The 26,317-nt window shown below is 46.7% G+C and overlaps 1 protein-coding gene across 1 annotated transcript; it reads right to left on the bottom strand.

Annotated features, from left to right (window-relative positions):
• Window positions 1–9,156: 9,156 nt before the first annotated feature.
• Window positions 9,157–24,868, bottom strand: LOC134945269 (TOG array regulator of axonemal microtubules protein 1-like). The gene is made up of 8 exons (XM_063934492.1): window positions 24,694–24,868; window positions 24,336–24,438; window positions 23,831–23,923; window positions 22,628–22,763; window positions 21,317–21,422; window positions 17,311–17,546; window positions 17,011–17,169; window positions 9,157–9,277 (listed from the first exon to the last, which is right to left on the bottom strand). Exons 1-8 carry the CDS (start codon window positions 24,817–24,819, stop codon window positions 9,157–9,159), a joined length of 1,080 nt encoding a protein of 359 aa, XP_063790562.1. The 5' UTR covers window positions 24,820–24,868.
• Between the last annotated feature and the right edge of the window lie 1,449 nt (window positions 24,869–26,317).

Below are 26,317 nucleotides of genomic sequence, written 5' to 3'. Positions count from 1 at the left end.
CCTCTCAATTATGGCTAGGTACTGCTGAGTTGCACAGAGGAGGCAGTCCTCAGGCTAGCAGCTGATTATAGCCTTAAGTCTGGTCTGCTACAAGGGAAGAGCCCTCCACAATTATGCTTGGGGGGGGGGGGGGGGGTACCCCAGGACTTCTACATTAAACTGAAGGGTCCTCAAAAAGAGTGACTATACACAAAAGGGACTGGAGTAGCAGAACAGAGGAGGTGTTTTAGGTGAGGTCCGGAGCTCTCCATCTGCACTAGAAAACCAGGTTTCTGATCACTGCAGCAGCTGTTGCTCCCGGAACTTCAGCACGCTGCAAGTAAGTGACACAGCACAACTTCACTGACTCCCTAACAGCTCCTGCTGTACTCCTTTCTACATTGTCCTAACTGCCCGGCCACTCAGTCCCTGAGTAGCCCTGCCTGCAACTGGCCAGCCACAGTACACTAGGGTTGGGATATCACAGCTATGCAGGGGGGAAACTGGGTATGCCCCTGGCTTAAAGGCTCATGATGGCTGTCTATGCTGCATCCGCACCACTTTGCAGCACATACTCTAACTTCTCATAGGCTTTTTGAAGGTGGTGTGACCACGCATCCACAATTAGGCTACACACCCTTTAGTGCCTGGGCTGGCTCTCTACGGACCTGGCTGCAACCTACCTACTAACACCAGATTGGCCATACTTGGAATAATAACACCCCTGGGGTCTAGATACACTTAAAATAGTAAAAACTCCAAATGATTATCTCTGCTACAAAAAAACCCTCCTAGCTTGTTTCTTTCTCAAGAAAAAATATTTTTCCTGTTTTAAATGGATTGGCTTAAGGCTTAAGGAGGCTAGGGTGCAGACTTTTTTCAAATTATGGGAAAGCTATGTGGATTCTTTGAAATCTTCCATGCAGCTGCAGGTTAAAACATGCTTTCAACACGTGTTGGTATGAGACCAGAATATTGTCGGAGGATGAGCCTATATATATGGAGTCACTTTGGTGTTTTTCTTACTGTCTTTTCTTTCTTCCTTTTATTACTATTAAAAATCTCTTTTGTACTCCTTGACGCCGGCTGGAGCGGGCCGCGTCACTTCCGCTTCTGGAAATTGCCGCGTTGGGGGTGCGGCGGCCGGTTCCTGGGCGTGCGGGTGGGAGAAGCCAGCGATCGGATTGGTGATGGTAAAGTATAAATTGTTTTTTATATGTTTTGTTTGTAATCCTGATGAAGGTGGTGATCCCGAAACATTGAGAATAAAAGCTTAATTGCTATTTTGTACTTTATGGAGACTCCGAGTGCTGCTTCATTTTCTCTGCCATGTGTGGGGGCACTGTCCCCTGTAAGAAGGCACCAGAGCAGCTATAACTTTGTTATCCATGGGAGTGGCGGTTGGTGGAATTGTGTGTGTGTGTGTGTGTGTGTGTGTATGTGTATATATATATATATATATATATATATATATATAATGTATATGTATAGACAGAAGGCAGGGGTCCAGCACAGCCACTTGAATCCATTGTACACCGGGTGCCTTCACATATATGTCAATACACTGCAAAGTCCGTGCGGCACTCCAATGATTTTTCATCGTTCTGGTGATCGTACTGTGATTGACAGGAAGTGGGTGTTTCTGGGCGGAAACTGGCCGTTTTATGGGCGTGTGCGAAAAAATGCTGGCGTTTCTGGGAAAAACGCGGGAGTGTCTAAAGAAACGGGGGAGTGTCTGGGCGAACGCTGGGTGTGTTTGTGACGTCAAACCAGGAACGAAACTGACTGAACTGATCGCAATGGCTGAGTAAGTCTGGAGCTACTCAGAAACTGCTAAGAAATTTCTATTCGCAATTCTGCTAATCTTTCGTTCGCAATTCTGCTATGCTAAGATACACTCCCAGAGGGCGGTGGCTTAGCATGTGCAATGCTGCTAAAAGCAGCTAGCGAGCGAACAACTCGGAATGAGGGCCATAATGCTAACATCTTACCTTATAAAGGAGATATCACCCAGTGTGGCGCCAAAGCCGCAACGGGACTGCACACCCGGCGGACGCGGGAGTGAGCCAGACGTCACGTGAACAAGCCATCCCCATGACAACAGACAACAATAATAAAAGCGCACACAGAAGCACTCACTAAAAAGCTGGTATTTATAATCAACTAGCAATTAAGTAGAGCTGAAGTTATGGTAAGTAACATATGTCTAATCGACAGGACATCAAATAAGGACGGTCTCAGTGTAACTACTAGAAACATAACACCAGGCTGTACAATTAATTATGTTAGTCGAAAATTGGCTGGAACAAAAACAACATTGCAGATCCAGTATTGGCAATAGACAAAAAATGTATATACCCAATTTATATATGACATAATTGAAGCAAAAGTAACTCTTCAGTCCTACTCCTAAGTCTGCTAGTATAAAAGCAAACTAGGAGAAATAAACTAACCATTACTGGCAAGCAGATTAATCCCAGAGTGTTCATTTAAACCTCTGGGGGCTAACGTACCAAGTCGGAAAATCCAACGTGCCTCGCACTGCAATAGTTTGAGGCCGCGATTCCCACCTCTTAAAGATAGAGTAACATGATCGGTCATTCGATATTTGAGAGTGGTCAAGTTATGGGAAGCTAGTGCAGAATGTCTCACGACTGGCTGATCACTCTTGCCTGTAGTCAATGCAGACTTAATGGATGACCGATGGGCAGCCATACGTTCTTTAAATGGTCTTACCTATGTAGGATAGGCTGCAAGGGCAGATTATCTGATAGACAGTAAATTTGGAGTTACAAGTAAGTCTGTGTCTGATGTATAGGGTTTTACCCGTATGGGGATGATAGAATGTCTCACCTGGTATCAGGAATTTACAAGTAACGCAGGTACAACAAATGCAACCCAACTTACCCCTATAAATACTGGGTATCGGCTCAGAAATGTCAGATTTAACTAAAATATCACGCAGATTACGGACGCTTTTATAGCATGACATAAGCTGAGTATTAGATAAATTGCACTCCGGGTCAGATTTCATGTTGGACCATCATTTTTTTGAGATCCTATTAATAGTCGGACTAACCGACATGACTTGTGTGACCCAAGGTAGGATCTTCTTATTGTTACCAATCTTAGGTTGCAATAATGACTCTCGGTCTATACTCAATACCTTATATTTGGCTTGTTGTAATGATTCAAAATCATAACCACGTTCCAAGAATTTTTTAAGCAAAATGTCAATTTGAACTTCAGCTAGCTTGATATATGATGTAGTACGTCTAGCCCGAATGAATTGGGAATATGGGAGCCTATTAATAAGCAACCTAGGATGACAACTATTAGATGAAAGTAGGTTATTACGGTCAGTTGGCTTAGAATAAAGGTTAGTAGAGATCAGCCCATCATGAACAGATATAGCGACATCCAAGAAAATAATCTCTTTTGGGCTAAAGGCAAAAGTAAATTTAACAGGGTTGTTACCAGAGTTATGTAAATTGATATGGTTAATCAGATCACTGCTGTCACCTTTCCAAAAAATTAATAAGTCGTCTATATATCTACAAAAAAAGATAATCCTATTAGCAATGGAAACATCAGAAAAGAACACAGACTGCTCGACATCAAACATAAATATGTTTGCGTATGAGGGGGCTACTGCCGCCCCCATAGCATAGCCAACCAGTTGTAAGTAGAACAACCCATTATACAAAAAGAAATTACGGGTAAGAACAAACTGTAACAAGTTCAACACAAAATAAATATCTGGACCATTGTATGATGCCTGTCCATTTAGGAACCGTCTTACAGCCATCAAACCTAAATCATGAAGTATGATGGTGTATAGGCTGGTTACGTCAATAGTAAACATTACAACGTCAGTGTCCAACCTAGGCAGAGCCAATAATTTAACCAATAAAGAAGTCGTGTCCAACAAATATCTAGGGTTGTCCCTAATATACGGCTGCAGTATGCTGTCTAAATATACAGAAATAGGTTGAGACAACGCACCCCGAGCTGCAATAATCGGCCTACCTGGGGGATTAATTAAAGATTTATGAATCTTTGGGATGGTGTAAAATAAAGGGGCCAATGGAAATGCAGGAAGTAAGGCTCTACTAAGTTGGTCAGTAATAGTCCCATTGTCCATGGCTTCATTTAGGATGGTTGAAACAGTTCTGTTTTAAACGAAGAGGAGGGATCCTTAGGAAGTAACCTATAGGTGGCAGAGTCATTCAAGAGAACCGCTACTTATTGTTTATATTTAGCCAAGTCCTGGATCACCAGGGCACCCCCCCCTTGTCGGCTGGTCGAAAAATCAAATCTTTGTTGTTAGCTAAGTTATCCAAAGCTTGTTGTTCACCAAGGGTTAAATTATGTCGCTTGGGTGGTAGATTCAACATAGATGACTGCACATTCTCATCCAATAGTCGCATGAAGGTCTTTATCGAAGGGTTAAATGACTGCGGCTCAAAAGTAGTTTGGATAATTGTGGAGGTAACTCAGAATTAGGAGCAGGTACAACAGGAGCTTGGTTAGCATCAAGTGTGCTACGTTTGCCATAAAATTCACTTAATTTTAATTGACGATGTAGTTTGTGCTGTTCTACCCTCCAATCCAACGGATTGAACCTGGAGGAAGGCACAAATGATAGGCCTTTAGATAAGACCTCGGTCTCAGTCTTAGAGAGCCCGTATGATGATAAATTAACAATTAGGTTTTGTTCATGACTTGTTTTCTTCCATGACCCCTGCCTTTTCCTTTGGCCGCCCCTCCTGGTGTATTGGCGGTGTCGCGGGAGTACTGTGCCCAGGTTGTAACCCCTAAAGGTTCAGATTGGCCACGATTAGCACTAACTGCACCACTCCTATCATTATCACTGGCTGATGAATTAAAATTAGTAGAAGAGTCTATCTGTCTACCTCCCGGTCTCCTATTACGTCTAAAAAAAAAGGTTTTCTACAGGGACGTGCAGTCAGGGGAGGCAGGGGAGGCAGTGCCTCACCTGTCTAATGATTAAAATAATACAAAAAAGTATATGCTTTAGACTTTGTATTATTTTAATAATTTTTACATTGTAAATACTGTTTTAAATGTGTGTCGGAGGCACCACTCTCGGTGCTTCCCGCTATTAATGTGAAATGGACGGAAGCGGGGGGCGGGGCTAAGCAATGGGCAGCGAAAGCCCATTAAAAAAAGCACCTGAAGTGGCACTTACTATAAGTGCCTCTTTGACAGGGGCGTCACAGTTAGCTGTGATTGGGCAGTGGTAGGGGGCAGCACTAAGCTGTGCAGCGTCCAGAGCCGGCCTGCCCCCACCCCTCTCATTCCACCCAGCACCCGTACACACCTTATCCCCTGTTCCTGCACCTAGTCCTCCACTGTATACTCCGGCGGCGGCACCCTCACACACACCCGTCTACCGTCCGGCACCTGTACACCCTCAAAAGGAGGATGACGGACGCTGCCAGCAGCAGTAACTCCAGCTGGACACTGCTCTGCTCCTTGATCGCGGCTGTCTCAGCTCCCCCACCGCGCTCATCCCACTCAGCTATCCTGAGGAACCCTGAGTCGAGCTGACGCTGAGCTGGAGAGCCGCCCGCTACACTCTGACTGTGCTGAAGGGGCCATGCACTGCTGCTGGAGCTCCGGCCGACTGGCAGATGGATGAGCGATGAGGTCAGGAGATCACTACCCAGGTGTGGGCTGCACAGGGAAGGGGGGTTATGGGGTGTGCATGTGGGCGGACAGTGGGAATAGGGTGTGTGGTGGGGGTAGTGGATTATTGGGTGTATGTGAGGGAAGATGGGGACTAGCTTATGTGTTGTGGTAGAGGGTTGTATGTGGGAAGACTAGGGTTTGTGAGGTGGTGGTAGAGTTTATGGGTTTTATGTGAGGAGACAAAGGGATTAGGGTGTGTGAGTGGTAGAGGGATATGAGGTGTATGTGGGGGGATGGAGTGCTGGGTATATTGGAGCAGAGGGATATTTATTGTATGTGTGGGGACAGGGGGAGTAAGGTATGTTGTGGGGTAGAGGGGTATGAAGTGTATGTGGTAAGAAATGGGAAGTAGGTTGTGCATGGATATGCGTTGTATGTAGGAGGGCAGGGGGAGTAGGGTGTGTATAGATGATATGGAGATAGAGGTTGGATATGGGGCGATAAAGGGCATATGTGGACTGTGGGGGATTATGGGGATGTGTGGGGTTAAAGGATAGGGTACTTGGTCAGAGGCCGAACTAGAGGTGGTGCAGCCGGTGCATTGCACCGGGACCCGCTGCAATGAAGGTGGTGGGATTATTATCTAGAGGGCACCATCAAAAATCTTGCCTAGGAATGGGAGCTCGTCTGGCCGGCCGCTGGTAGCTGGCACAATAAAATTAGTTTTGTGCCAAGTGCGGTGCAGCACGTGTGACATCATGACGACATGCTGCTGGACAGTGAGCATATGAGCCGAGCCATCTCTGAAGATGGAACAGCAGATTCAGCAGTGAATGCAGATGAGGTGAGTGTTGGCTGAGGAGACATGGGTCTAGTGGAAATTCTGGAAGACATGAGAAGGCTGAGTTGCAAGGGGAAGAGGAGGCACAGGGGAATGGGGAAGCTGAGAAACACGGGAGGCTGAGAGACACTTGGGAATGGGCAGGCGGAACGGGAGCCTGAGAGATATGGGGGGTGGGGGGGGTGGGGGGGGGGCTAGAGTGAGATGAGCAATTTGCCGACAGCCTGTACCTACATCGGAGGATGGGGGCCCAGAGAATGTGTGTGTACCGGGCCCCAAAATTTCTGTTACCGGCCCTGGGCGCGATCCCCTCTCCTCTCCCAATTTCTCCGGCCCACTTCTGTCACTGGCTCCCAGCGGCTGACCAGCCCCACCTGGAGCCCTGTCATGAGGCAACACAGCAGTAACTCTGCACCGCGGGCCGCGGCCTGTACCCCGTCAGACTGCTGTGCACTCATCATCCAGCGCGGCCCTGTACAGGCGGAATGGCGGAACTAAGGAGTGCTGGAGGACGAGCAGTCACATCACAGGGAGCAGGTTAGTTTACTTTCTTTGTTACTGACTGCGGCAGGAGGCTGGAGTTGGCCGGTATTGGCGGGGGAGAGTGGTGGGGACTTCAGTTTGACATGGGATAAGGTCACCAGTGATGTTTCCGGGGGACCCACATGCTATACTTCTGGAAGATAGGTACAGTAATAACTTCCTCCTAGTATCACCCTCTCCCTGTCACCCTCCATTGTCACCCACTGCTGTCACAATCTCCCTGGTGTCACCCTCTCCCTGTTACCCTCTACTGTCTGCCACTGCTGTCACCCTCTCTTAATATCCCTGGCGTCACATACTGCTGTCACCCTCTCCCTGGAGTAGCCCTCTCCCCAGCGTCACCCTCTCCCTGTCACTGCTGTCAGCCTTTCCCTGTCATCCACTGCTGTTTCCCTCTTCCTAATGTCACCCTCTCTCTGGAATCACATACTGCGGTCAGCCACTGCTGTCACCCTCTCCCTGTCACCCGCTGCTGTTACTCTCTCCCTGGCGTCACCCTCTCTCAGGGGTAAACCTCTCCATGGCGTCACCCTCTCTCTGTCACTGCTGCCACCCTCTCCCTATCATCCACTGCTGTTACCCTCTCTCTGGTGTCACCCTTTCCCTGGCGTCACATACTGCTGTCACCCTCTCCCTGGGGTAACCGTCTCCCCGGTGTCACCCTCTCCCTGTCATCCACTGCTATTACCTGCTCCCTGGCGTCACCTACTGCTCTCACTCTCTCCCTGACGTCACCCACTGCTGTCACCCTCTCCCTGGTGTCACCCTCTTCCTGTAACCCTCTCCCTGTCACCCACTGCTGTCACTCTCTCCGTCACCCACTGATGTCACTCTCTCCATCATCCACCGCTATCACCCTCTCCCTGTCACCCTCTCAACCACTGCTGTCACAATCTCCCTGGCGTCACCCTCTCCCTGTCATCCACTTCTGTTACCCTCTCCCTGGCATTACATACTGCTGTCACCCTCTCCCTTGGGTAACCCTCTCCCCGGTGTCACCTTCTCCCTGTCACTGCTGTCACCCTCTCCCTGTCATCCACTGCTGTTACCCTCTCCCTGGTGTCATCCTCTCCCTGGTGTCACATACTGCTGTCACGCTCTCCTAGCATCCACCGCTGTCGAACTCTCCCTGGCGTCACTCTCTCCCTGTCACCCTCTCCATGGTGTCACCCTCTTCCTGTCACCCTGAGATGCAAATTAGCGGCAAGGGGGGCCAGGGGGCTGATGGCAGCGATTTTGAAGGCCATTGGCTGGGGCAGCAGCCATTGGTAGTGGTGGTAGTGAGCATTGGCTTAAGGGTGGTAGCGGGCATCGGCGGCACTCAGTGGACATTATGGTTACAGTGCCTAACCAGCCACTGACCTCACCGCACGCTACTGCCTAACATTACATAAAAACACCACATTTGAGCGCAGTAAAGTTACTGTAACTGGTGCAGAGATGTAGTAGAATAATTACCTGTGGCTGGTGAGAGGGTGAATATATTACACATTTATCCTACCCAAGTGCTTGACATAGAAGTAGTTAATAAGAAGTCTTGTGTATCCCTTACTCTACACACTATGGCCCTCATTCCGAGTTGATCGCTCGCAAGGCGAATTTAGCAGAGTTGCTCACGCTAAGCCTACGCCTACTGGGAGTGTATCTTAGCTTCTTAAAATTGCGACCGATGTATTCGCAATATTGCGATTACAAACTACTTAGCAATTTCAGAGTAGCTTCAGACTTACTCGGCATCTGCGATCAGTTCAGTGCTTGTCGTTCCTGGTTTGACGTCATAAACACACCCAGCGTTCGCCCAGACACTCCTCCGTTTCTCCGGCCACTCCTGCGTTTTTTCCGGAAACGGTAGCGTTTTTATCCACACGCCCCGAAAACGCCGTGTTTCCGCCCAGTAACACCCATTTCCTGTCAATCACACTACGATCGCCGGAGCGAAGAAAAAGCCGTGAGTAAAAATACTATCATCATAGCAAAATTACTTGGCGCAGTCGCAGTGCGATTATTGCGCATGCGTACTAAGCGGAATTTCACTGCGATGCGATGAAAATTACCGAGCGAACGACTCGGAATGAGGACAATATAAGATGCACACTTACCACAAAAGTACATGAAACCACAAGTTATATAACATTTATTTACAGACGTTTTAATATATCTTTTATACACTGCAGCTCCCTGCTTGGGACATATGTGTGCAGGGCTTTCTCAAAGTCCGGATGAGATCTCAGGTAGTTAAGCATCTTTCTGCCATAGAACCTGCAACAGAGAAACATGTGTGTAACTATGCAATCAGCCATTCTGAGACCAGGGATATGACCTGAACATAAGCACATAGAGGCATCGGCCTGGGCAGGGGCATCTCTAGAGAGGAGGGACCTGTGTCCAGATTCCGTGTGTGGGCCCCCTCCTCTCCCGTAGCCGTCGCGCCGCTGCTAGTGCTCTGAGTGCTGTAGACACTGGCACTGTGCCAGAGTCTCTAGTGGTCAGTGCACTAGCAGCGGCGCGATGGCTACAGGAGAGGAGGGGGCCCACACACGGTCAGCAATGGACTCCGGAAAGGTAAGTATAGGAGAAATGGGTGCAGTGTGTGCGGTGTGAGCCCCCGGGAATCAGGGGCCCATGTGCACCGCATACACTGCACCCATTATAGAAACTAGAGATGAGCGGGTTCGGTTTCTCTGAATCCGAACCCGCCAGAACTTCATGTTTTTTTTCACGGGTCCGAGCGACTCGGATCTTCCCGCCTTGCTCGGTCAACCCGAGCGCGCCCGAACGTCATCATGACGCTGTCGGATTCTCGCGAGGCTCGGATTCTATCGCGAGACTCGGATTCTATATAAGGAGCCGCGCGTCGCCGCCATTTTCACACGTGCATTGAGATTGATAGGGAGAGGACGTGGCTGGCGTCCTCTCCGTTTAGACACTTGATTTACTAATTTTGGGGAGCATTAGGAGTACTCAGTAGTGTACAGTGCAGAGTTTTGCTGATAGTGACCAGTGACCACCACTTTTATTTATAATCCGTTCTCTGCCTGAAAAAAGCGATACACAGCACACAGTGACTCAGTCACATACCATATCTGTGTGCACTGCTCAGGCTCAGGCCAGTGTGCTGCATCATCTATATATATTATATATCTGTCTGACTGCTCAGCTCACACAGCTTATAATTGTGGGGGAGACTGGGGAGCACTACTGCAGTGCCAGTTATAGGTTATAGCAGGAGCCAGGAGTACATAATATTATATTAAAATTAAACAGTGCACACTTTTGCTGCAGGAGTGCCACTGCCAGTGTGACTAGTGACCAGTGACCTGACCACCAGTATATAATATTAGTAGTATACTATCTCTTTATCAACCAGTCTATATTAGCAGCAGACACAGTACAGTGCGGTAGTTCACGGCTGTGGCTACCTCTGTGTCGGCACTCGGCAGCCCGTCCATAATTGTATATACCAGTGACCTAACCGTGGTTTTTTTTTCTTTCTTTATACATACATACTAGTTACGAGTATACTATCTCTTTATCAACCAGTCTATATATTAGCAGCAGACACAGTACAGTGCGGTAGTTCACGGCTGTGGCTACCTCTGTGTCGGCACTCGGCAGCCCGTCCATAATTGTATATACCACCTAACCGTGGTTTTTTTTTCTTTCTTTATACATACATACTAGTTACGAGTATACTATCTCTTTATCAACCAGTCTATATATTAGCAGCAGACACAGTACAGTGCGGTAGTTCACGGCTGTGGCTACCTCTGTGTCGGCACTCGGCAGCCCGTCCATAATTGTATATACCACCTAACCGTGGTTTTTTTTTCTTTCTTTATACATACATACTAGTTACGAGTATACTATCTCTTTATCAACCAGTCTATATATTAGCAGCAGACACAGTACAGTGCGGTAGTTCACGGCTGTGGCTACCTCTGTGTCGGCACTCGGCAGCCCGTCCATAATTGTATATACCACCTAACCGTGGTTTTTTTTTTCTTTCTTTATACATACATACTAGTTACGAGTATACTATCTCTTTATCAACCAGTCTATATATTAGCAGCAGACACAGTACAGTGCGGTAGTTCACGGCTGTGGCTACCTCTGTGTCGGCACTCGGCAGCCCGTCCATAATTGTATATACCACCTAACCGTGGTTTTTTTTTCTTTCTTTATACATACATACTAGTTACGAGTATACTATCTCTTTATCAACCAGTCTATATATTAGCAGCAGACACAGTACAGTGCGGTAGTTCACGGCTGTGGCTACCTCTGTGTCGGCACTCGGCAGCCCGTCCATAATTGTATATACCACCTAACCGTGGTTTTTTTTTCTTTCTTTATACATACATACTAGTTACGAGTATACTATCTCTTTATCAACCAGTCTATATATTAGCAGCAGACACAGTACAGTGCGGTAGTTCACGGCTGTGGCTACCTCTGTGTCGGCACTCGGCAGCCCGTCCATAATTGTATATACCACCTAACCGTGGTTTTTTTTTCTTTCTTTATACATACATACTAGTTACGAGTATACTATCTCTTTATCAACCAGTCTATATATTAGCAGCAGACACAGTACAGTGCGGTAGTTCACGGCTGTGGCTACCTCTGTGTCGGCACTCGGCAGCCCATCCATAATTGTATATACCACCTAACCGTGGTTTTTTTTTCTTTCTTTATACATACATACTAGTTACGAGTATACTATCTCTTTATCAACCAGTCTATATATTAGCAGCAGACACAGTACAGTGCGGTAGTTCACGGCTGTGGCTACCTCTGTGTCGGCACTCGGCAGCCCGTCCATAATTGTATACTAGTATCCAATCCATCCATCTCCATTGTTTACCTGAGGTGCCTTTTAGTTGTGCCTATTAAAATATGGAGAACAAAAATGTTGAGGTTCCAAAATTAGGGAAAGATCAAGATCCACTTCCACCTCGTGCTGAAGCTGCTGCCACTAGTCATGGCCGAGACGATGAAATGCCAGCAACGTCGTCTGCCAAGGCCGATGCCCAATGGCATAGTACAGAGCATGTCAAAACCAAAACACCAAATATCAGTAAAAAAAGGACTCCAAAACCTAAAATAAAATTGTCGGAGGAGAAGCGTAAACTTGCCAATATGCCATTTACCACACGGAGTGGCAAGGAACGGCTGAGGCCCTGGCCTATGTTCATGGCTAGTGGTTCAGCTTCACATGAGGATGGAAGCACTCAGCCTCTCGCTAGAAAACTGAAAAGACTCAAGCTGGCAAAAGCACCGCAAAGAACTGTGCGTTCTTTGAAATCCCAAATCCACAAGGAGAGTCCAATTGTGTCGGTTGCGATGCCTGACCTTCCCAACACTGGACGTGAAGAGCATGCGCCTTCCACCATTTGCACGCCCCCTGCAAGTGCTGGAAGGAGCACCCGCAGTCCAGTTCCTGATAGTCAGATTGAAGATGTCAGTGTTGAAGTACACCAGGATGAGGAGGATATGGGTGTTGCTGGCGCTGGGGAGGAAATTGACCAGGAGGATTCTGATGGTGAGGTGGTTTGTTTAAGTCAGGCACCCGGGGAGACACCTGTTGTCCGTGGGAGGAATATGGCCGTTGACATGCCAGGTGAAAATACCAAAAAAATCAGCTCTTCGGTGTGGAGGTATTTCACCAGAAATGCGGACAACAGGTGTCAAGCCGTGTGTTCCCTTTGTCAAGCTGTAATAAGTAGGGGTAAGGACGTTAACCACCTCGGAACATCCTCCCTTATACGTCACCTGCAGCGCATTCATAATAAGTCAGTGACAAGTTCAAAAACTTTGGGTGACAGCGGAAGCAGTCCACTGACCAGTAAATCCCTTCCTCTTGTAACCAAGCTCACGCAAACCACCCCACCAACTCCCTCAGTGTCAATTTCCTCCTTCCCCAGGAATGCCAATAGTCCTGCAGGCCATGTCACTGGCAAGTCTGACGAGTCCTCTCCTGCCTGGGATTCCTCCGATGCATCCTTGCGTGTAACGCCTACTGCTGCTGGCGCTGCTGTTGTTGCCGCTGGGAGTCGATGGTCATCCCAGAGGGGAAGTCGTAAGCCCACTTGTACTACTTCCAGTAAGCAATTGACTGTTCAACAGTCCTTTGCGAGGAAGATGAAATATCACAGCAGTCATCCTACTGCAAAGCGGATAACTGAGTCCTTGACAACTATGTTGGTGTTAGACGTGCGTCCGGTATCCGCCGTTAGTTCACAGGGAACTAGACAATTTATTGAGGCAGTGTGCCCCCGTTACCAAATACCATCTAGGTTCCACTTCTCTAGGCAGGCGATACCGAGAATGTACACGGACGTCAGAAAAAGACTCACCAGTCTCCTAAAAAATGCAGTTGTACCCAATGTCCACTTAACCACGGACATGTGGACAAGTGGAGCAGGGCAGGGTCAGGACTATATGACTGTGACAGCCCACTGGGTAGATGTATGGACTCCCGCCGCAAGAACAGCAGCGGCGGCACCAGTAGCAGCATCTCGCAAACGCCAACTCTTTCCTAGGCAGGCTACGCTTTGTATCACCGCTTTCCAGAATACGCACACAGCTGAAAACCTCTTACGGCAACTGAGGAAGATCATCGCGGAATGGCTTACCCCAATTGGACTCTCCTGTGGATTTGTGGCATCGGACAACGCCAGCAATATTGTGTGTGCATTAAATATGGGCAAATTCCAGCACGTCCCATGTTTTGCACATACCTTGAATTTGGTGGTGCAGAATTTTTTTAAAAACGACAGGGGCGTGCAAGAGATGCTGTCGGTGGCCAGAAAAATTGCGGGACACTTTCGGCGTACAGGCACCACGTACAGAAGACTGGAGCACCACCAAAAACTACTGAACCTGCCCTGCCATCATCTGAAGCAAGAAGTGGTAACGAGGTGGAATTCAACCCTCTATATGCTTCAGAGGTTGGAGGAGCAGCAAAAGGCCATTCAAGCCTATACAATTGAGCACGATATAGGAGATGGAATGCACCTGTCTCAAGTGCAGTGGAGAATGATTTCAACGTTGTGCAAGGTTCTGATGCCCTTTGAACTTGCCACACGTGAAGTCAGTTCAGACACTGCCAGCCTGAGTCAGGTCATTCCCCTCATCAGGCTTTTGCAGAAGAAGCTGGAGGCATTGAAGAAGGAGCTAAAAGGGAGCGATTCCGCTAGGCATGTGGGACTTGTGGATGCAGCCCTTAATTCGCTTAACAAGGATTCACGGGTGGTCAATCTGTTGAAATCAGAGCACTACATTTTGGCCACCGTGCTCGATCCTAGATTTAAAGCCTACCTTGGATCTCTCTTTCCGGCAGACACAGGTCTGCTGGGGTTGAAAGACCTGCTGGTGACAAAATTGTCAAGTCAAGCGGAACGCGACCTGTCAACATCTCCTCCTTCACATTCTCCCGCAACTGGGGGTGCGAGGAAAAGGCTCAGAATTCCGAGCCCACCCGCTGGCGGTGATGCAGGGCAGTCTGGAGCGACTGCTGATGCTGACATCTGGTCCGGACTGAAGGACCTGACAACGATTACGGACATGTCGTCTACTGTCACTGCATATGATTCTCTCAACATTGATAGAATGGTGGAGGATTATATGAGTGACCGCATCCAAGTAGGCACGTCACACAGTCCGTACTTATACTGGCAGGAAAAAGAGGCAATTTGGAGGCCCTTGCACAAACTGGCTTTATTCTACCTAAGTTGCCCTCCCACAAGTGTGTACTCCGAAAGAGTGTTTAGTGCCGCCGCTCACCTTGTCAGCAATCGGCGTACGAGGTTACATCCAGAAAATGTGGAGAAGATGATGTTCATTAAAATGAATTATAATCAATTCCTCCGCGGAGACATTGACCAGCAGCAATTGCCTCCACAAAGTACACAGGGAGCTGAGATGGTGGATTCCAGTGGGGACGAATTGATAATCTGTGAGGAGGGGGATGTACACGGTGATATATCGGAGGGTGAAGATGAGGTGGACATCTTGCCTCTGTAGAGCCAGTTTGTGCAAGGAGAGATTAATTGCTTCTTTTTTGGGGGGGGTCCAAACCAACCCGTCATATCAGTCACAGTCGTGTGGCAGACCCTGTCACTGAAATGATGGGTTGGTTAAAGTGTGCATGTCCTGTTTTGTTTATACAACATAAGGGTGGGTGGGAGGGCCCAAGGACAATTCCATCTTGCACCTCTTTTTTCTTTTCTTTTTCTTTGCATCATGTGCTGATTGGGGAGGTTTTTTTTGGAAGGGACATCCTGCGTGACACTGCAGTGCCACTCCTAGATGGGCCCGGTGTTTGTGACGGCCACTAGGGTCGCTAATCTTACTCACACAGTCAGCTACCTCATTGCGCCTCTTTTTTTCTTTGCGTCATGTGCTGTTTGGGGAGGGTTTTTTGGAAGGGACATCCTGCGTGACACTGCAGTGCCACTCCTAGATGGGCCCGGTGTTTGTGTCGGCCACTAGGGTCGCTAATCTTACTCACACAGCTACCTCATTGCGCTTCTTTTTTTCTTTGCGTCATGTGCTGTTTGGGGAGGGTTTTTTGGAAGGGCCATCCTGCGTGACACTGCAGTGCCACTCCTAGATGGGCCCGGTGTTTGTGTCGGCCACTAGGGTCGCTAATCTTACTCACACAGCTACCTCATTGCGCCTCTTTTTTTCTTTGCGTCATGTGCTGTTTGGGGAGGGTTTTTTGGAAGGGACATCCTGCGTGACACTGCAGTGCCACTCCTAGATGGGCCCGGTGTTTGTGTCGGCCACTAGGGTCGCTTATCTTACTCACACAGCGACCTCGGTGCAAATTTTAGGACTAAAAATAATATTGTGAGGTGTGAGGTATTCAGAATAGACTGAAAATGAGTGTAAATTATGGTTTTTGAGGTTAATAATACTTTGGGATCAAAATGACCCCCAAATTCTATGATTTAAGCTGTTTTTTAGTGTTTTTGGAAAAAAACACCCGAATCCAAAACACACCCGAATCCGACAAAAAAAATTCGGTGAGGTTTTGCCAAAACGCGTTCGAACCCAAAACACGGCCGCGGAACCGAACCCAAAACCAAAACACAAAACCCGAAAAATTTCAGGCGCTCATCTCTAAGAGAAACGCCAATGGGCCTGGGCCAACACCTACAAGCGCTCCTAATTCTCCTGTACAATCATTCAGCGGAGGACAAGGGCTGCTGTCTATGGCTGTGCCACCTGCTCACACTGCCCTCTAATACAGAAGGGAGCGCGGATAATTATAACCAGGGGCATCACTAGTCTTGGTGACACCCGTTGCTGGTAAAATACTCCATGTGTGTGCGTGTTGCTAAAAAAAAGAGGGTGTGGTTTGTGGGAAGGGGGCTTGGTCTCGCAGCCCGACCCCTGCTTTTGTTCCTCCAGGGGCCCCAGAGATGCTAGTCTTCCCTTGAAGGCTGTCTGTCTGCAGTGCCGGCTCCTACACTGTGGCAGAAGCCGAGTACTGCACATAGGGGGTAATTCTGAGTTGATCGCAACAGGATCTTTGTTAGCAGTTGGGCAAAACCATGTGCACTGCAGTTGGAGGCAGATATAACATGTGCAGAGAGAGTTAGATTTGGGTGTGGTGTGTTCAATCTGAAATCTAAATTGCAGTGTAAAATAAAGCAGACAGTATTTACCCTGCACAGAAACAAAATAACCCACCCAAATCTAACTCTCTCTGCACATGTTATATCTGCCTCCCCTGCAGTGCACATGGTTTTGCCCAACTGCTAACAAAAATCCTGCTGCGATCAACTCAGAATTACCCCCATAATGTCACACTGCAGCATCCGGCTCCTGTCGCTGAAGAGGAGCCGGCATTTTGGTGTCACCCTTTGGCAGGTGACACCAGGGAGTGGGCACACCCCTGTAGTGATACCACTGATTATAACTGTAAAATCTCTGAGGAGCCCCATCACCTATTTCCCTATACGGGAGCACAGCAGACTACTAACCTGGTGTCCTGAGAGCTATCCTGGACACACCGTGCTATTGCGGGGATAGCTCTTGCGGTGATGGCCCCTTGCCCACATAGAACGCACCTCTGTCCCAGTCTCTCCACCAGATGACACATGTGTTTGGCTGCACAACTCCTGATGGCAGCGTTCAAATGGCTACAGATGAAACATGAATGGATATCAGCACCAGCACGACAAGTGTCCGAGTACTAACTATAGAACACAAACGGCTAATTGTACATAATATAATCCAGACGTAGATTATATAGTGATAATCTCACCACCGTGTGACCTTACCTTAGTCCTCCATTTATAAGGGACGTGAGAGCTCGTATTGGTGTCACATTCTCGACCGTGGCCTGTAGCGCCTTGTCCACCTCCTCCCGTATGAAGAGGTTGGAGTCTCCCGCCCTGGATAGGAGGACAAGTGCGCAGCGCTCCACTTCCCTGTCCATGTTCTTCCCCTGGTGTACAAACATGGCAGCTAAACACCCAATAGCTGCTCGGGAGACTTTGGAGGACAAGTTCTTCACCTGCAATGTATAAATAGAGGTTTTACTACAGAATGTGCAAACAGAAAGTTAGGGGAAAATAACCCCGGCTTTCAGCATCCATCCTTCATATGTGATAAGAGAGATATTATATAAGACACACAAGGAAACCCAGTAAAGAGGTCATTCTTCTGCTCTCCAAATGCCACATTAGGCCAATTGCTGTTAACAAGGGCAAATTCATTTCGAACCAACATTTTACCATCTTGAACTTATCTCTTCTTGTTTTGGCTAAATGTATCAAAGGCCTCAAAGGCTATGTGTCAGTAAGTAAGACTTCCCCATATTTGCTGCAATCACTGTACAGAACCATGTTAGACACCTATATCTCAGGGACCGTATGCAGAGTTCATGTTACACTGTAACGTGTAAGTGACAGGACTAGGCAGCGGGTTAGGCAGCGGGTTAGGCAGCGGGAGGGGAGTGGGGAGGGTTAGGCTGTGGGATGGATGTTATACTCCATACTCCCTTTGATGGCACCTAACCCATAGTTTTCTATAACTGTCCAATATTGTCTTGCACTGTAAGTGTTGTTTTCTTGTTTGCTCATTTGATTATGTACTGTGTAATGAGCGCGGCAGAGCCCTTGTGGTGCCATACAAATAAAGGATAATAATAATAATAATAATAATAATAATAATAAAGCAAGCTGAAGGCTGCCTAAGCATGAAGCCACATAAGCACCCTGGTTTTTGTGACTAATGGTTTAAAGACAGAGCAGTGCTAGCTTAGTGATGTCATTTTGGGTCAGGTGTTTTTATCTGCCTATTAGAGAGATTGTAGGAGGAGTGTACAATACAGTATTAAAAGGCAGGTCCTGTGGGCCATCTTTCTCTTTGCCATTTGGAAGCTTCTCCCACCCACCCTGCATTTTGTCACATTGATTTTTGGTTTGCTATTTTGCATTCTCTTTTCTTATAGTTGTTGACAGCCAGATGGGCGGGAAGTCGCTACCAGCCAGCGGTCAAAAGCTTGCATAAGTGGTCATTGTGGGGCACCCACTTTTTGGAAGATGGCGAGTGTGTCTTCCCCCTGCGGGTGGACTACAGATGTTCCCGTGCGGTTTCGTCCATTGCTCTGCTAGATTAAAGGGTGGTGAGTCCTGCGCAATGCGGGTTATGCTTTAGGAGGTGGTGGTGAGTCCCCTCCTAGGTTATTTGGTATTATTCTAGTTGACTGGTGCTGGTGAGTTGGTAGTGCCTTTCTTTGCCATCCTCAAATACATAGCTAAAATTAGGCCATCAAACAATAAATACCTGTTGACCTTTTAAATCTAGCAGTTGGTGTCCGTGTCGTTATTTCTTATTGCTAAGCTAGTTTAAATATATATATGTTTAAGTGTGTCACAATAAACTTATGGGCAACTTATAATAATAATAATAATAATAATAATAATAGCGGAAGGGTTTGGGTTAGGCTGCTGGAGAGGGAGGTCAGGGCTAGGCTGCGTGGGGGTGCATTAGATTGCGGGATGGGGAGGTTAGGGTTAGGCTGCGGGAAGGGAGAATTAGGGTTAGGCTATGGGGAGAGTAAAGATTAGTGTTACATTCTTTCCAAAGCACTGTGGGAATATACACTGTTGGGATGCCGGTGTCGGTATTCTGACCGCCGGCGTCCTGAACGCCGGGATCCCGTATCACACCCTAAGTGACTATTAGTAACTGTGCTCCGTACATGTGACTATTAGTAACTGTGCTCCGTACATGTGACTATTAGTAACTGTGCTCCGTACATGTGACTATTAGTAACTGTGCTCCGTACATGTGACTATTAGTACTGTGCTCCGTACATGTGACTATTAGTAACTGTGCTCCGTACATGTGACTATTAGTAACTGTGCTCCGTACATGTGACTATTAGTAACTGTGCTCCGTACATGTGACTATTAGTAACTGTGCTCCGTACATGTGACTATTAGTAACTGTGCTCCGTACATGTGACTATTAGTAACTGTGCTCCGTACATGTGACTATTAGTAACTGTGCTCCGTACATGTGACTATTAGTAACTGTGCTCCGTACATGTGACTATTAGTAACTGTGCTCCGTACATGTGACTATTAGTAACTGTGCTCCGTACATGTGACTATTAGTAACTGTGCTCCGTACATGTGACTATTAGTAACTGTGCTCCGTACATGTGACTATTAGTAACTGTGCTCCGTACATGTGACTATTAGTAACTGTGCTCCGTACATGTGACTATTAGTAACTGTGCTCCGTACATGTGACTATTAGTAACTGTGCTCCGTACATGTGACTATTAGTAACTGTGCTCCGTACATGTGACTATTAGTAACTGTGCTCCGTACATGTGACTATTAGTAACTGTGCTCCGTACATGTGACTATTAGTAACTGTGCTCCGTACATGTGACTATTAGTAACTGTGCTCCGTACATGTGACTATTAGTAACTGTGCTCCGTACATGTGACTATTAGTACTGTGCTCCGTACATGTGACTATTAGTAACTGTGCTCCGTACATGTGACTATTAGTAACTGTGCTCCGTACATGTGACTATTAGTAACTGTGCTCCGTACATGTGACTATTAGTAACTGTGCTCCGTACATGTGACTATTAGTAACTGTGCTCCGCACATGTGACTATTAGTAACTGTGCTCCGTACATGTGACTATTAGTAACTGTGCTCCGTACATGTGACTATTAGTAACTGTGCTCCGTACATGTGACTATTAGTAACTGTGCTCCGTACATGTGACTATTAGTAACTGTGCTCCGTACATGTGACTATTAGTAACTGTGCTCCGTACATGTGACTATTAGTAACTGTGCTCCGTACATGTGACTATTAGTAACTGTGCTCCGTACATGTGACTATTAGTAACTGTGCTCCGTACATGTGACTATTAGTAACTGTGCTCCGTACATGTAAATGTTCCAACATCCCTCTTCCACATTTACTGTAACACAAACATAGGTGGTTGGGGAACACAAGAGACCAATGCGGAGATTAACACAAGTGCTCACACAAAACAAATAATTCTTCTAGCAGCCTGGTATTGTGAGGGGAGTGATCTGGAACATGAATTGTCCCTTATGCAGCTGATTTCCTATGTCAGGTCCAGCAACATGGAAGAGACCAGCCCACTATGTTGCTATTGATATTGAGCAATACAGAATCACATAAAAAGACAATGCACTAATTCCTTCAACTGTGAAAATCAATGTTGCACTATGCTTGCAACTCATCTACCCATATTGAGAATGCAATCATACCTACCCAATGTATAACCAGGCATCTTACGTGGGGTGGGACAGGTAGAGATGACATGTGCTTGGCCAGCCTGAGGGTAATAGATGGGGGCCCAGCTGAGCCAGGTGGGGGAGGGATACCATTTGTCAGCACATTAAGCTAAATACATATTATTCAGATTGAGGTATGGCCACGCCCCCTCAGAAACAGGACCTGCTGGACGTAACCTCCCTCCCACACTGTAAGATGGAGATTTAAAAGAGAAAAGCTGGTTCCTTTCTGTCACCTTTAAACCGTACAATATGCAAGTTTATGTCAACTCTCGGTATCAGGATTTATCACGATAGACTGCATTGTTTTGCCTTTTTTGCTCTATATATCTCTATAAACTAATTCTTATTCAGGGAGAAGATGTAGGAGAGACGGACAATGAGACCCAGCACTACGTAATGTACTTGTGTTACAGTTACTCCTCACAAGCAGTAAGGACACCACACAGCCCTCAGCCCTCCAAACAGATGGAAAATATCTTTACCTCTACGGTCAGTCCAACAATGAGGGCATGAAGACTCTCCAGGATGACTGAGGGATGGGACGCGGACAGGGACCGCACCATGTTGATGCCCTCAATCTTTTTCTCCCTGAAAACATTCAAACAGTGGATCCTGAGAAGGCCTGGTCAGCACATCATCACTCTATCTCTATATACACACATATACTGTAGACTTATCTATATATCAGCAGTTGCGCCCATCAAGATTTATTCTCCGAATATTCCCTGCTGGGGACCAGAGATGAGAATCCCTGTTCTAGATGACTATGGATGGATTTAATATTCATTGCAACGGATTCATGTAAATTATTTCATAATAACTCTGCATATTTTTATTTATTGTTGACTAATGTCTAGATGTCATTGAGGCCAGTGCACTGCACGAAATGACTTACTGTTAGACATTTTTCCATATATAGTATAAAGATCTATAAATGCCTGTATAGTAATATTGTGCCAACGCTAATTTATTATCACAGACTGGGGGCAGATTTAACCACTTAACTGACGATTTATTTAGCCGAAAACCGCTCCGAAATTGTTGGGGGTTTTTATGAGTGAATTAGGTGAAGAACATGAATTTAACCCTATCCCAAATGATTTTAGTAAAAAAAAAGGAAACATTTTTTTTTTTTTTTTTACAATTCCCCCCCCCCCCCCCCCCAAACATCGAAATATCGATCGGGAACATTGCGACAATCGGAACATCGGGACCATCGCGACTCTCGCGGTTTAAATTTTGAAAGCAGGGACTGCCTGCAGGTACACAGGGGGGGGGGGGGGGGTCTGGGGGAGGCTTGGGAGGGTTCATTTACACTCCCCAGCGGCTGCCATTGTCTGCAGTCGCTGGAGGGGGGGATCCTGCCATGCTGAGCAATCAGCAGTAATCGGCTGCTCGGGAGACACAGGGGGAGAGTGCAGGGAGGCAGAGGGAATTTCCGGTCCCTCGGACAGAAGCAGCGGAGGGAAGTTTCTCTTCCCTGCCATGCTAACACTCTCTATCTGACTGGTAGCATCCTGTGCGACCAGGTCAGATAGAGCACTTGCTGGCATGGTTGCATCTGATGCGACCATGCCAGGCAAGTGGTCAACAATTAAAAAATGGTGCTTCAGCCAATCAGCTCCTAACGGTCAGTTTTCAATCACAGGACAGGAGCTGATTGGTTGGAGCACCATGTAAGATTAGTTACGAGTGACAACTAGAATATCACTCATTGTTAAACCTAAGTATGAGGCTAGCATAAGATAAAGGTGACAACACCCAGCACTGACCCTCCCCTGTCCCTCACTTACCAGTCATTGTTACACAGTAAATTTAGTGCATCACCAAGAGATGGGACCGAACTGGGCAGCTCTCTGGGCACAGATGGGCGAGTGGCCTCCGGGCAGTGACTAGCGGACCGGCGGACTTTGCTGGAGCGTTGTGGTGCTGAGGACAATACATACAGGTGTTATACACGTCAGACACTGCAGGGTCACCAGCAGCAGTTACATGAATATTACACAAGGATCACTGATAGCAGCCTCAGCTCATGCACTAGTTACACTTAGCTGTAGGAAAGATGGGCTGTGCTGTCAGACCTCACACAAGGCCTCTCCCTCACACACCTGGTGCAGGTGATTATTAGAAGACTATGTAATACTACCACAGTCATTATGCAGAGAATTGCAGGTGTCAGATCACAAAGCTCTGTGACTCAGTGACATGTTTGCAGGTGTACAGGTAGGTAAAGTTGCTATACTTGGCTCACAATAGGGACATCCAAGGGGCAAGTGTGGAGGGTATATCATCATGGCCCCAAGGCCACCTACATCACAGGGGATGTGGCCTAATGTCTGCATCTACTAGGCTGTCTGGCGGCAGCAGGGTCATAAGGAGAGGTGTGCAACCAGTGGCACCACCCAGGGACTGTAGGGGCGATAGGGCACCATTACTGCCCCAGTGTGCACCCTTTTCCAAGCTTGTGGGCTGCCTAGAATGGTACCCTGCAGTGGAACTGGTCAGGTCGTACATAGGACACGCGCCCAGCACCCAGCTAGGTGTTCCTGACCCAACCCCTTCTTTGTGACTTCATGATGTTCTGGGGGTGGGGGTTAGACTAAATACACATATACTAAACTGGAACCATTCTTCCACTGTCCCTATCATTACCGAATATGTTCTCCTCACCAAGTGCCAGTGGTGACACTGAAATATTGCAGTGTTCAAAAAACAATTAACAATTGGGAATTCTGCAGGCAGGAGAACATAATATTTGGTGGGCATAGCTCTGTCACGGTAAGGGACATTGATATTCTGCTAGTCCATCTAGTTTGATGTAGACAATTTAAACAAACACCTTATTGGCTGGTATGGGTCACAGCAAGAACCACAGTTAGATTAGAAATGTATGTTAATGGCTGGAGTGGATCACCCTTGGAATAAGTCTCAGCATAAAATACTATAGAGCATTTTGTTTACAAAGCGACAAAGGCTGAAATGTTACAAAAACTTACGGTGTTTGGCCGCCTTAGTCTTTGGAGGTGCAGGTTTGATACACTCCATCTCCATCTGTCCTGATGGTCTTATAACTGCTGGACTATATATCTCTGCAGATGTAAAATGTACAGTAAATTGAGGACCTCTCTTATTCGCTGACATACACAGATGTATTTTACATAGAACAGATACACACATATATATATATATACGCACGCGCACACACACACACACACACACACTCTCTCTCTCTCTCTCTCTCTCTCTCTCTCTCTCTCTCTCTCAAATGAATTGTAAAGGGTCCCAAAAGGGATGTCCCTCGGGCAGGTGTGGAGGGCGGGATTCTACCACTCCCTTGATGCTGGCTTCCACATCTCTGCGGACCCAAGTTCTCTGGCAGCCTCCATAAACTCCATTTGTCTTATTAAATAATATTTGGCTGCTAGAACATAGATGAGACCCACGGTCGGCACTAGTCTATATGAATGGTGTCCGCAAACAGAAGAATAACATTGTATTTACCAGACAATTTAGGCAGTTGGATGTTATAACAGGCCGAATTCCGGCCTTCAGCGCCTGGACATCTTCCATAATGTTTATGGGGAACCTCAGGAATTGCGGGCAGCTGCAAGCAGATACATACAGGATCCAGCATAAGTAACAAAGAACATACATTATTATACATACTGTGTAACAGAGTGGATGATGTGAGGAAAAGCTCAATAGGACAGCAGGAGATGGTTTGTAATAAAATGATACACTTATACTAGAGAAGGTACAAACTATCCTTTAAAACAAAAACATGCACAGGCCACAGACATATTTCTGCGATGAATACACAAAACCAACATGGGATAAACATGAAACCATCACCACTCACCTGGACATAGGTCCGAGTGCCTGGAAAGACATCAGCTGCCTCTCCTGGAAGTTCCCAGGGAAATTTATATTTCCCCCTGGCAGCACTCAACATCCTGTGAACATTCGGCTTAATTGGGGGAAACATCTCTGGAGCACAGTCACACACTCCTTACTCCTCAGCGCAATGACTAGCAATGGCTGCTGCAGTAACAGTTGGCCAACTGCCACTGTGATTTCAAATTGCTGTGACATTCTGGTCACTGGCTGCATGCGCCATGTTGTGCCCAGGCATGTTCTCAGCACTACGTATCATATGGGGGCAGATTGGGAACTAGCCCTTGACAACATTTTTAAAATGAGCCTCGTTGTAAGCAACAGGGGCTGCGATAGCTTATAATTAGAATATCCCCCTAATCTCCCAACAAGGTTATAGCCCAAATTCATTATACAACGGAGGCCTTCGGTGTCCCATACTCTACCTCAGCTGCCTCTCCTGTTATCGTATGGTACAAATTAGTAATGTAGGGGGAACTCTCAATGGTAAATCCACCAAATAAAAGCCCTGACCCCTCACTCATTCATCATATTGCATTTTTATACATTTAAGCAGTTACAATGGCTTTTAAGGTTTGGATCCAAGTACAGCATTGTATTGGGTATAAGCATCTCATACTTTAGCACAGTTATTATTATGGGCCTGTTCCTCCCCTGTATCAACCTTTTCTATAGGGATTGGGAATGGAATCCCAGCGGTCGGGATCCCGAAGATCAGAATACCGACCCCGGGATCCCGGCCACCAGAATGCGAGAAGCGGAGCGAGCGCTAGAAACCCCTTGTGGGCTCAGTGGCTCGCTGCGCTCACCACAGATTCTATTCCCACTCTATGGGTGTCGTGGATACCCACTAGTGGGAATAGCCTTCGCGCAGCTGTTGGCATTCTCGGCTTTCGGGATCACGGTATCTTTATTCTGACCAACTGGATCCCGACCGCTGGGATACTAACTACATTTCTTCCAGAGTTACTGTACTTCTTCCCTATATTTTTCCTTGCTGTGTTCTCAAAACTTAGAAAAATTTATTTTAATAAAAATATTGATTATTACAATGAATATAGCCTGTTTTATGGCTGAATACATACTGAGCTAAGTAAAAAAAAATTCTGGAAAAATAATGAGGTACTGTAAATACTAATTTCCAATTATCACGTTAAGTATAACAAGTGACAAACAGTTGTGGATTCCATTAGTATCTGGAGTCTACAGGTGTTTCCCACATGGGGATGACATGCACATCTGGACCCATTATAAGCTAATTATTCCATCTGGAAGGAAAAGTTGGTAAATTGGCAGTGTTTTCCCTATAACTGAGATTTTCTAGTAGGAGAAGGGCGCCAGTGCCATGTAGTGGTTGAAGTGTAAGACACATGGCAGATGAATAAATTGCTATATAATTCGCATTATTGTATCATGAACATCATAAATAAGAGAGATCACCAGTTCAGGAATTACACTCCAACTTTACAATAGCTTAAATGAAAAAACAAAACAAAAAAACAATAAACCCTAAAAGCAGCAAAAGCAGCACAATGAAAAGCCCCAGCGGCACTTTAACCAAACGTGCGTACTACCCACTGACTTTGATT

The sequence above is a fragment of the Pseudophryne corroboree genome, chromosome 1, assembly GCF_028390025.1.
Source record: "Pseudophryne corroboree isolate aPseCor3 chromosome 1, aPseCor3.hap2, whole genome shotgun sequence".
Classification (NCBI taxonomy): Eukaryota; Metazoa; Chordata; class Amphibia; order Anura; family Myobatrachidae; genus Pseudophryne; species Pseudophryne corroboree.
This window is presented reverse-complemented; position numbering and strand designations above follow the sequence as displayed.